This window comes from Camarhynchus parvulus, chromosome 4, assembly GCF_901933205.1.
Source record: "Camarhynchus parvulus chromosome 4, STF_HiC, whole genome shotgun sequence".
In the NCBI taxonomy this organism is placed as follows: domain Eukaryota; kingdom Metazoa; phylum Chordata; class Aves; order Passeriformes; family Thraupidae; genus Camarhynchus; species Camarhynchus parvulus.
The window spans coordinates 30,099,128-30,111,832 of NC_044574.1; the positions used below are offsets into that span (position 1 = coordinate 30,099,128).

General features: G+C 40.1%; 2 protein-coding genes across 15 annotated transcripts in view; one reads left to right on the forward strand and one right to left on the reverse strand.

Annotated features, from left to right (window-relative positions):
• Positions 1–3,601: 3,601 nt before the first annotated feature.
• LOC115903681 (translation initiation factor IF-2-like) lies at positions 3,602–8,225 on the reverse strand. Its single transcript, XM_030948325.1, has 4 exons — positions 8,023–8,225; positions 7,320–7,962; positions 5,273–5,374; positions 3,602–3,722 (listed from the first exon to the last, which is right to left on the reverse strand). Exons 1-3 carry the CDS (start codon positions 8,223–8,225, stop codon positions 5,279–5,281), a joined length of 942 nt encoding a protein of 313 aa, XP_030804185.1. The 3' UTR covers positions 3,602–3,722; positions 5,273–5,278.
• The window catches only part of PCM1 (pericentriolar material 1), a 42,071-nt gene continuing 36,702 nt past the window's right edge, over positions 7,337–12,705 (forward strand). For 11 of the 14 annotated variants that reach the window (XM_030946999.1, XM_030946997.1, XM_030946992.1 and 8 more), the window contains exons 1-3: positions 7,519–7,739; positions 11,374–11,492; positions 12,097–12,342. In XM_030946999.1, the coding sequence (XP_030802859.1) occupies positions 11,397–11,492; positions 12,097–12,342 (342 nt within the window). In that variant the 5' untranslated portion in view covers positions 7,519–7,739; positions 11,374–11,396. Of the gene's footprint in view, positions 7,466–7,518; positions 7,740–7,999; positions 8,315–11,373; positions 11,493–12,096; positions 12,343–12,705 lie in introns of those variants that run through there. The other 3 variants (XM_030946989.1, XM_030946990.1, XM_030946988.1) reach the window with 3 other exon arrangements.

Consider the following 12,705-nt stretch of genomic DNA (forward strand, 5'->3'; position numbering starts at 1 on the left):
CAGAGATTTGTTATCTTCATATTCAAGAAGTCTATATGCTACCCCTCATCAGAATGGTTTTGTAAAAATAAACATACTAAATACAATACTTTCAAAGAATATACAAATGGATGTCATATAAGCACAAACGGAGGAGAGAAATGTCTTTTTAGACCTGTTGAATACATTCAATACTGAAAACTGGCAAATGTTTGTGAGAGACTGGAGGAGATGGTTGGCTTGAAACATTTCAGGCTCCTGTGTGGGGAAGGGGGCAGACCAAGTCTTGCCCTGTCAGGGCAACACTCTGCTCCACACACCCCATCCCTGGGGCCTGTATCCCAGCCCCCACAGGGACTGCTAAGTCCTGGCACACCAGAGGCCATCCTCCACACCCTGTCCCTGGAGCCCCTAAACCAGCTCCTGAGTGTGGATGCTTCATCTCTAGAAGTGTTCAAGGTGGGTTGGATGTGGCTTTGAGCAGCCTGGTCTGGAGGAAGGTACTCCTGCCTATGGGAGAGAGGTTGGAAGTAGATGATCTTTAAGGTCCCTTCCAAGCCAAATCATTTTATGATTCCATTATTGTAAAATCAGCAAATGCAAGATAATGTATTCATAATGTGATTCCTTTCATTCAGACTCAAAAGGACTTGCAAGCATACAATAAGCTTTAATAATACAAGGAACTGTAGATTCTTCCTTTCTGAGTTATTACACAGGTGTTAAAAAGGAGGAAAAAAGTATACCTTTATAGATTATGTGTATGATTTTTATTCAAGAAAGTTTTAAATCATCTTCAGCTGTCATTGTAGAAATATGGAAGGGTTAAAGAATGTAGAACCACAACATGGTAACTGTATTTGTCAAAATGTACTTTTATCCTATCTGTTATAAATTAATTTGTTTATGCTCTTCTCTGCATTGTTTTCATTTGTGTAATGCTAAGGGCAAAATAGAGAATATGTAATGTATTTAATTTAAGGATTAGCTGAGATTATGTATTTGAAAATGTGCATCCAACACTGTACATCATCATAATGAAATGGTCTTTCACATATGCTAAACTGTTACAATAATAAACATAAAATTTGAAATGGAATACAATGCTTAGTTTCATAACTTAGATGCTAGGCTTTTTTTTTCCTGAGGGGTAAAAACAAGTACACAAGCAAACAAAACAACACCAAAACCTATCCTGACCAGCTCTATCAAAATCATCATGTCCGAGTAAACTTAACTTTGGGGGTCTTTGTCTGCAAAACCAGCACATTATGAAATAGTAATGATGTGGGTACTCCCATACCAATATTTTGTTTCTGAAACAGAACAAATCTTAAATAAAAGATAAGCCAAACTCAGCTTTATGACTAAAAAACTCTGCAGGTTAATGTTTTTAAAGGCAGCCTTCTTTCCAAAAGAGTGTATTTTTTATAGAAAAAAAAAGCTTTATGATATTTTAAACTTCCTTGTTTTTAGCATGTTGTCTTCAAACTGCTTGACACAATCCTAATAAAAAGCAGTGGTAGAAATAGCTTGCACCAAAAATACAGCAGTCCATCTATAAACTTCTGAAGATTTTGCCATATCTATATATTCACCAAACATATTGCAGATAGTGACTAGGGCCTATTACTGCAACCTGTGTATGTGCTCTCTAAAGTATGTGATCTCTAAAAGTTACATAATCACATGATCAATTTGAAATATTACATCAATAATTCCCTAATGAGACCAAGAGATAAGCAGAAAAGATTACCTGTTCTGAAGAAACAGAATAAAGGCACCTTATTTTTTTGATGTATGGATAAAATATACAAAAATAAATTCCAGTTTTAAATAATTTACCTCATTTTTGTGCAGTGTTCTAAGAAATAGGTGCATAATTCAGTGATTTCATAATCTGTCATTTCAAATATATAATACAGAAATCAGCAACAGATCATTATCATAAATAATAAGACAAATAAATTCAACATATTTAGACATTATTTTATCCCACACCAAATATGGGAAAAATCCCCAATTCTTATTAGAAATATAAAATGAGCAGCTCCTCCCATCTTTTTAAACAGGCAGTAGCAAAGGCAGTGTAACTCGCATAGATACATAGGAACACATCACGGAGTTGAAGACCTAACAAACATCTAGGTCTGTACACATCTTTGCAGAATATAGAAAAAACATGGACTCAGAGAAGGCCCAGAGTAATTCTAAAAAAAAAAAAATCACAGCAAGTTCCATTGCTGGTGTTTGTCTTCTATTCATCACCCTCAAAATATTAACAAATACGAATTTAACTATGTTGTGAGGAAATGTATCTGGCAAAGTGACCTGTTCAAGATCTTAGTGTGAGTGCCAAGAAAAGAACATGGCCTATAATCTTCTGCCTTATTTAGAAGAACAGCTTACATATCCTGCCTTCTCCTGCCTTCTTTACACAGGAAGCTTCCTGCTGGCCTCAGTTTTCCTTTTGCCCTGTTCAAAGACATCCCTCTCCTATATTCTACTTTTTGAAAAGTATGGAATGTCTTCGGAAAGGTGCACCAACTAATCCCTCTTTCTTGATATTGATCACTTTAGTTCTGTTGTCCATCTGTACCAGCCCTAATCAACAGTACAACTGGAACCACATAGCATCAAATCTCTACCATCAGAAAAAGAAAGGAACCAGGAAAGTAATTAAATTACTAATGTGACAGAAAGATTTAGATTAGAAAGTTATTTAAAACCTTTCAAAGTTGCTATTGTTGAAATCCTTGCATAGGCATGTGTGTATACAGTCATTGGACATGCAAGGCCACCATACTTGGTTACTTCTACACTTGCAAAACCAGTATCACAAAAGCAAGTATCTATTTCAAAAGCATTATTGCCATAGGATAAAATGCACATCATCATAAAATGAATCAACTCTGAGTAGCTACAGTGGAACTCCTTATAAAAGCTTTTTTTATTAGAAGTCAGCACAATTGATTATGAACAAAAGGCCACGTAATTATTTGGATTTTTTTCTTTTTGTGGATTGGATGTTCACTTGCAAACTGCTTAGTGGCTGTAAAATGACCCGGAACATCAGCAGATTTCTTCCCATTTAAAGAAATATTATCAGATAATAAAAAAATATTAGGTGGCTTTAAAGAATTCACTGTAACATTAATATGCTAACTATTTTAATGCTGGTAAGTCTTCAACGTAACTGAAGTCATACAGTGTAGAGAAAACAGTTATGAATATACAGGAGTGACTGATATCAGGTACATTGCAGATTGCCAGTTGCAAAGCAAAAAAATAGGATGAATCTACAACATTTTCCTCTTAGAATTTTAATTTGCAAATGAGATTTTTTTGGTTATGATTATTTCTCTGTGTGTGGTGGGGTTGCTTATTTCTTTCATATTCTTGTTCTTTGAATCAATTCAGAGATAAAAATTTATATGGCATTCTTAAGCTGTATCATAATTTTATCTTTTTCCTGCTCACTTTTTAATTTACTTATTTGTTCAATGTAGCACATATTTATGTTATGACTCCAGAGATCTAAATAATATGGAAGTGGATAGGCAATATCATTGTATTAAACAACCACCCAAGATATTGTGAATTAAAGATTGTTTCTACTCACTTTTCTGAAGAATCTGCAGATACACCTGGTTAAGTCAAATCTATCATTTCAGAACTGAAGTTTTTTGTTTCTTCTTGGATTATCTTTGTTGGCCAAGGAATAAACTGAAGATGCTAATGGACTACAAATAGAAAAAAAGAGAAAGATTAGACTATGTAATTAGGAGTACAATATATAAAATATAATGTTGAATTAAACAACATAGACAGACATACGGATTAAACCCCATATTTGTATGGTGCTTGTAAAATTTTATTTAATTTCTGAAGAGTGAAATAGTACTCATAACCTTGCCAACTTCTGTGCTATATGGACCTCTTTTAAAATAGTTTTGAAAATAGATTTCAATGGAGTCTGACTTCAAAGAGGACAATCAGAAAAATATGGTCTTAGGGATTCTCGGCAGGGCAGCACTGGTGATCCCGATGTGTGCTGGTTGTGTCAAATAAGTGCATTTAATAAAACAAAAGTGGTTATGTCTTGTGGGTCCATCCATCACTTCATCACTTGGTCTGACTCCAGCCACTAATATTTCACTAGAACGTAATACCTGGAGTGCATATAACAGCAGAAGTTACAGATTGGTGAGATAATAGCAGTACCAAGAGGATTACTTTCTACACCCTTAAGGATGTGGAAAATGTTTACAACGGGGATCCCATCCATTCTCCATCTGAGATTCTTCCTGGGATCTGACTAAGTTAGATAATAACAATCTTCCAATTATTCCTCTTTCCTTTATTGTTTCTGATGACTGTTTTGCTTGAGTGGATCATTAAAAATGGTTTCCTTTTTGCCCTCGTTTCTTCACTAGTATTAAATTGGTGAATCTTGACCAGCCTAAAGCTTGGCTTTGTGGTTTTAAATGTCTGGGCCTCTCCCCTTACACCTGCTTAGCTTGTTATCAGACCTCATAGGGATAAGTGGACACTTCATCCACCTAGATAAATCAACTTGAAACTCTTTGCCTTCAAAGATCTTTCCAATCTAAAGTTATGCAAAGAAAGAAAAAATACATTTAGTATAGTAGCTTGCTAGTCTATGTGTATACATATTATGGCAGGCTGGTAATTTTTGGACAGTTTAAATTTTGCAGCAAAAAACTTCTGTCATAAAATCAGGGAAAAAAAGGACAACTACTGTTTGAATCAAATGCTCAATTAATTACTGTATCTGTTTTAGGGGGTTTCAAAATCTCTCTTCCCAGATGCTTCTCACATCTCCTCTGTCTCAATAAAACATTAATCCTTCACTTCTTCTTGCCTCCAGCCCTTACATGCCTGTATTTTGTTTGCTTTCTTCCACCGTAGAATGATAAAGCGAAATTAACAAGATACAGCCAAAAGTTGTGTAAGAAAAATATAATTATGTGTCTGACATGGCTTTCAATCCTAATTAAATTGGGCTATCTCAAAGATAATCCATTCAGTTTCTGTGAGGATGCACTCATTAGCATGTGGCTGAGGGAAGTGCTTATAACAGAGATCTTTATAGGGGAGGTTTACTTGCTGTTTGTTTAGAGGCTCATTAGCACTGATACAGGATCCCCCCTCCCCCCCATATTTATTTTATTTAATTAAAAAGACATTCTCTAAGCCACATGAGTTTTGCCTCATAATAATTCCCAGATCCTGAGGTGTTATTTTACAACAGTAGTGGAGAACCACCTACTGGAAATCATGCATCTTGCAGTGCTATCCACGATTCCTTTGTGCCTGTTGTACCTTTTTGAATTCTCCATCCCAAATGAAAAATGGCTCTGGGGAGCCATTTCTAAAATAAACAAACAAAAATAAAAGAAAATACATGAACAAGTTTGCAGCCAATTCCAGAATAGGGACAGAAAATAAGAAGAGAAAAATCATCCTCTAAATGTCAAGCAGGAATCAGAGTAATGATGCTGTAAGCTCATACTGTGCAAAGGAAAACACACAGTTATGACATATAAGGGACTACACTAAAATACTAAAATACTCTATTGTTACTGAAACATACTACAGTCCATTCGATTTTTTTCTCCCTTAACAGAGAATTAAGTTTTTTATGTAAGTTTGTTTGTTTGGGGTTTTTTTTCTGCAGGAAACAATAGGAATGAGGGAACTGTATTTTAAGAATAAGGCATAGCAAAAAAATTAATTGTAGTCAGTGTACTAAGGGCAGTATTTTCTTATTTTCTCTTAATTTCTGCCTCCACCTGCCATGCTGTGGGAGATTTGTCACTGAGACAATAGAAAGCATCTTGTCAATATTGTGATGACTTATCCAGACATGATACCTGAGTTCAGAAAAATAGGACATTAGTTAAAAGTATAATAAAAATGCCAATAAACTTAACTTCTTTATCAGCTGGAGAATTGCAGTAGAGATTGATAATATATATTCATCACACAGAGAGCTTCCATCAAACTGTTGCAGATTGTTTTCAAAGTAATTTCATTTGTGGCTATACAGTCAAGTAGCTCATGGTAGAAATGGGAGAAAGATTCTGTTCTAATAGGCAGTCTTACACACACCTCTCACTCAGTATTAACTTTGGTATGGGGGAATGTGCTGGAGATAACAAAATTACTTTTATTGACACATCTTTATTTTAATGCTTTTCCAATTATTTAGTTCCTTTTCTAGATTACACACAGATTAATAGATCACTGAAAAGCATTAGTGTATCTTTTTTTTTCTTTAGCAAAATAAATTAGCGTAAGTCCTAAAGTGGGAGAGATGAAGAGTAACTACTTTCCATGTTGTACCAGTAGCATGCTTCTCTAACATGATCAATTATGAGGCCTATGTGAATGCTAAATGGTTTTGCTTTAGAAACTCAGTGCAATGGAAATGCTGAAAATGCTGGGGTTTTTGACAAGGGGCCATCCCCACCCAAATGAAAGTCATATATACGATGTTAGCTTCACTGAAATAGAAATCCTGAGCGTGTTATCCAAGCCCAGTCTCCTGAAGGCCTAACAGCTTCCTTGTGAGGGGAAGAGGAAGGCCAGGCACTGATCCCGCCCCTGTGGTGACACTGACGGGGCCTGAAGCTGCAGGTTTAGGTTGGATATTCGGAAAAGTGTTTTATCCAGAGGTGGTTGGAACAGGCTCCCCAGGGAAGTGGTCACAGCACCAAGCCTGACAGAGCTCAAGAAGCGTTTGGAAAACATTCTCGGGCACATGGTGTGACTCTTGGGGTATCCTGTGCAGGGCCAGAGCCGGATCTTAAAGAGTCGCTTCCTACTCAGCATATTCTGTGATTCTCTTTAACTTCAGTTAAATGCCAAGCACAACACGCAGGCTTTTTACACACAATTATCGGTTTTTAAATGCCAAACCCTCTATTTATATTTCCCCCAAAGGAAAGTATAAAGAACCTAGATATGTAAACTTCATGCCACAAGTTAAGAAGCCAAACACGCTGAAAGCTGACAGGAACAGAGTAGCAGACACTGCTCCAAACGAGGGCAAGAGCTAATCCTCGTCCACGCTTAGGATTTCGACATGATTTTACTTGTCTTCCAATCAGGCAAAAGCATTTACAGAGTTCATCGTCATATTCTATTTTATTTCGTAAGAAAAACACGCTCCGCGATTCCCCGCCGGCCGCACAACAGCGCTGGATGCGCCCGAGTCCTGTCATGGGGCGGGGCCGTGCTCTGAGTGGAAAACTACCACTCCCAGGAGGCACCGCCGCCGGCCCTGGGGCGCCGCGCCCCCCCGCACAATGCACCTTGGGAGTTGGAGTTTCTTCGCCCACCGCTCTTCTCCCGACCGCCAAGCAGTTGCGCGGGGGATTCTCGGGGGCTCCGCGGTCCGGGTCGGGCGGGGCGCGCGCAGTGCGGAAGGGCATGGGCGGGCGGATGTTACCAGGTAACGGTGAGTGTCTGTCTCTCCGTCTGTGCCTGTATCCCTCCGCCTGGAACCGCCCCCCGCGCCCCCGGCGGAGTGGCGGCCAAGATGGCGGCGGTGGCTGAGGAAGGAGCGTCGTGAGCGCCTCCGCTAGCCCGGTCCCGCCGCGTCGGGCAAAGCGAGGCCGCGCCGCTCCTCCGCCGCCCGAAGGCGAGACGTTCGTCGGGGCAGCCCGGGCCCCGCGAGTGGCGGCCGGCGGTGGAGGAGGAGCCAGGCCGGGTGACCTCCCCTCCGGCGCGGGGTGAGCCGCCTTCTCCTGCAGCTGGCGCGGCGCGCTGCCCCTTCCCCGTCCCTTTCCCTTGGTGGCGGCGGGGCCGCACTGGGGCAGGGCGGCGGCCCGCCAGGGTGGGGGCTCGGAGCAGGCAGTGGGCTTGGAGGCAGGTGCGGGGCGGCGGGGAAACCGTGCGGGAGCGGCGGGCTGTGCGGGCCGCGCCCCTCGCACAGGGCAGGGCGCGTTATCCGCTCTCCAAGGAGACGCCGCTGCGTTCGCGGCAGTGGAGGCGCCTTGAGCAGAGCCCGCCTACCCTCGCAGTCCGCGGCGCCCGGGCTTTGGCGCCGGGAAGGAGCGGGATCTCTGCCCGCCGCCCCCGGGCCGGGAGTGCCTGGCCCGCCTCAGGCAGCGAGCGGTGCGGCCGGCAGAGCCGCCGGGCCATCGCTCGCTCCGGAGCCGGCCCCGCTGGCGGCGACGGGACCCGCCGGGCCTGCGCTCGGTGCCTGCCGTTGGCATCGGAGCGGGTCGGGACGGCGGGGGCTGCGGCGCTGAGGAGGCCCCGGCGCTGGAAGCTGTGAGTGCCGGACACACCGCCCATAGGCAGGGTGTGTGTGTGAGTGTGCGGCTCCTGTGAGCGCTGGCCAGTGCGGCAGGAGAGGATTTGCTCTGTTGACTGTTCCTGTGTGATGATACTGTATGGTTTGCTTTTAAGGAGTTAATGCCCAGTGAGGAGCGCACGTCTTAAAAAGCTAAACATAAAAGGAAGTATTTGACCCCATTTTCAGCCCTTACGGTGCTATGATGGCTTTTTGTGACTTTCTGTTTTCCGCTTAATTTTTTTTCATTGTCAAAAGTTTCCTCTCTGCAGTATTAGGTGCTCTAGAGAGCTCCTACATTCACTTGAATGCTACAGGACAAAATTCTCAAGAGCATCTTTACTGTAGAAAAAGCCTTTTGAAGTACATACCTTTGTTTTGCTTGCCTGTTAAGTAGTGTTTCTTCTGTGTAATCTGCACATTGCTGATACATGTGTAGAATGTTTTGACTCTAATCTTAGGTGTTTTGCCTATAATTCTATGTGTTATCTGAGGTTATTATTTCTGTGGAAAGTATAGTTGAAAGTCTTCTTTTTTTCTCAAATCCCTGGTAAATGTTATAAGGCAGTAGGCACATACTCAAAAGCTTTTGTACAGATCCTGTAGCTTGCAAGAACCTGAAATTAGGAATTGGTTGCTGTAGGTAGATAGACAGGTAGGTAATGGGAAGATAGCAAAGTTTTTAGAAGAGGATTTTTTGTAGACATAGCTGGTAAAATGAAAACAAATAAAAAATGTATATTGGTGAAATGTATCTGTGGAGGTGGAAAGCACAGCTTCGGGTGAAAGAAGAAAAAAACCTAGCTGAACCTCTTTGTGTTTTCAACTGAGTTAAAGAGGTAATATACCATCAGAGCTCTCTGATCTTAAACTTGCTTGATTACAGTTAATTTGGAGGTATCAAAGACTATAATAGGAATGTATAGAAACTTTCTTTTTTGGTAAGGGGATGGTTCTGTTAGAACACTTTAAAATCCACTTGCTGGAAATAATGAAGGTACTGTTATTTTTGAGCTGTGTTTGTCAGGGCATGTTGGTGTATGCTGGTTTTCTTGTTTGAGAGTCCTGTTATTCACAGTATTCCATGTGGGACTGGGAATTTCCTTCGGAAGTAATGAGAGTCCTACAGCAACAGGTTTTGAAAACAGCTTTTGTGAAAGTTTTAGAAGAAATAAATGTGAGTAGTTACTTGTATTATGTAGAGATGAATACTGCCACTTCTTTTTAGAGTGGAAGATAGGGGAAAACTACTTTTGCTATGGTTTTAGTAGATTATATAACGTGATGATGAGGAAACAGCTTAGAGAATTGGACTGTAAACCCAGATGGCCTCTAATCTTCCTCATAATGCTCAATGACATAGGTCAGGATACAGTGTCTGTTGAAATGTTGGGTCTTACACATCTGCAAAACTGAGCAGTTTATCTGTAACTGGAGATAGTTCATTAAAATCATGGCTGTTTTTAAACTGATAAGTATGCATTTGCTTTGGATGCTTGTAAGTTTTAGCATGAGCTTTCCTGTGAACTTTTTATATAATGTACCTTCTAGTTGCATGGCCTAGTGGGCACTTCTGTTGGGATGAAGAAGGGAGTATAAGTCCTTGTGCAGGGACAGTAGGGCAGAGTTCCCAAAGCAGAGGCACTTGCACCTGCTCTGTGTGTGTTATGATTGTGGTTGAGAGATGCAGAAGCAGAATGACTCCAAACTGTGTTACTGTGACCTAGGCTGGCACACTGCCGAGTGGAGATGTGGTTAAGGTGTAAGGAACATGCCTGCTAGATCCCATTTCCTTTATGATTTAGTAATTGGCTGTGTTTGCATAGGAATACTGCCTTGTAAGTGTGCCTCTTGAGAGGGCTGTACTGTGTGATTTTGATTGAATCCTATACCTAAGCAAGATAGATGTACTAGGACACCTTTTAAACTTAGTTCAAGATGAATCTGTTTTCCTTTCTGGAACTGATATTAAAAAACCCAACAAACTTCTTAAATACTTCCTAATCTGTAGTTTTGGGTGATTTCTTCACCTGTGCTTTGTGAAAATTAGTAGTAGATAGTTGCAATAAAATGTTGAGAAAGGGGTTCCTATCAACTTCTATTTTTTTTTTCAGTTAAGCTTAGGGTTATGTCCTAACATAGTGGTGGAACTAAGCTGGAAAAGTTAAATCTCTGCAAGACTGCTTTTCTTCTGCGTCTGTTACAGTTCTTCATAGGTAAATTATGTAGCTTTCTGCAGTGGAATTGTGCCAGCAGCACTTAGCAAATATAGTTAGTTACATATTCTTCACCTTTTGAAACAGGCTAATCTAATTTTACTCTCATAAAGGAATTCTTTTTGTGATCTTTCCACTTCAACAATTTTTTAGTTCTAATGTCAAAACAAGAAGTGAAAATGAAAACTTCAAACATTTAAGTTACTTTATATTGCAGAGTGACACTGATGGAAAGAGATAAGCTCTATGAAACTCATGGTTTTGTTTGGTTTTGGTAGAATCTGTAATGTTAGTGGCAGGTCATTCACTGCTTAAATAGCTTAATGTGTGGTAATGAAAGTAAAAATCCTTTTACTGACGTCTGTTTTCCTTGTATTTTTTCAAGTATGTCATTCAATACTTTGGAGACCCAGTATGTCAAACTTTCACATTCATTTTAATACTGAGATACTGAAAACAAAGTCACTTACTGTATCAAATAGACATCACCCTGGGCCTGGAAGTGTAGGCTTTATGAATTACAAAGCAGCCTTTCTGAGGACTGTACAGTTTGTTTTAAAGTGAGGACAATAGAAACCCTCAAAAAACCCCCAAATCTTTCTTTCACAGATCAGAAGTTAAAAAGCCCCAAACCCACAACTCCTATTTCTTTTTTTTTATGCCAATTTCTGTGTTTTTCTCATTGATACATTTCTAGTAACAGAGTATAGTAAATGGGGAAGTTTAGTTTCCTAAACGGCTTTGTGTTTTCATCATATAATAAATATGTAGTTGTCTTCTCAGATCATGAATCTTTAAAATTTTCTGTGTAAACTGATTTTAATACAGCACATTTCTTTCAACTCCTTATAGATTGCTTTTACTGATCGCTTGTCATGGCAGCAGGAGGTGGTCCCTTTGAAGAAGGCATGAATGACCAGGACTTGCCCAGCTGGAGCAATGAGAGCCTTGACGACCGGCTGAACAACACGGTAAAATTCTTCTTTTCTTTTTATTGCCATTTGATGCTGGACATTAGAATTACCAGCTAAATTCTGTTAGTGCCAGGTAATGGTGCAAACCCCTAAACCTCATCATGCATGGCTCTGCATCCAGTGCGGCTTTACCTGGAAAACATGAGGTAGATATAAGCAAGCAATGGGCATAATTCAGAGGTTGTGAGGTCTGTAGGGGTATTTATGGCAAGTGTTTTGGGTAGATAAAGTAGCTAGACACAAAGGCATTGTAGGTGACAGGAAAGTGAAAGCTATAATTTAAAATGTTCTGAACTCCTGAAAGTGAAGGAGTCCCCAGCAAAGCAAAAAAATACAGCTTGAGCTTCATTTGAAATTAATTTAATGCATTTAGGGTGAAATGGATTTAAAATTTCCTGACAAGCTATTTTTAATTATGCAGTGGAGAAAATTTTATTTTGTAAAGTGATGTTTGCTCTAGAAAACTTAGTGCTTACTTCAATTGGCTTGCTATTTTTACTTCTAAAATGGAAGTAAACTCTCTCACAGAATGCAAACATTTGCTTTTTGTCTGGGTGGATAGCAAATATGATTTCTTTTTCTCTCTCTTCTTCCCCTTCAGGACTGGGGAGGTCAACAGAAGAAAGCAAACAGGTCTTCAGAGAAAAACAAGAAAAAGCTTAGTGGGGAAGGTGAAACAAGACTTACGAATGACATATCTCCAGAATCTTCACCTGGAATGGAACGACGGAAGACCAGAACTTCTCATAGCTTTCCTCATGCTCGATACATGACTCAGATGTCTGTTCCAGAGCAGGCTGAACTAGAAAGGCTTAAACAAAGAATAAACTTCAGTGATCTGGATCAGGTTTGTGTGAACACTAGCTCCCACTAGAAATGTGACTCCAAAATGTATTCAGTTATTGCTTAATAAAGTGACAGATGAGTAAAGAATCCTTTCATAAGTGATCAAGGTTAAAAAAACCCAAACTTATAGGCACCATGACAACCAAATCAAAATTCTGTTTTAGAACTTCAGGAAATAAGAGAAAGTTCAGGACTATGACTTTCCTCTGTTTGTGTGATAGCTGTCTTCACTTTCTTGCTCTCAGCCATTACAAAATTCCTGTGTCCTCACAGTATTTCTTACTCATCATACTTGTATGCTACCTGAAAATAGCTGTTACCTTATTTTGAAAATCTGTTCTCAGACTGCCAGTTTATGATCCTG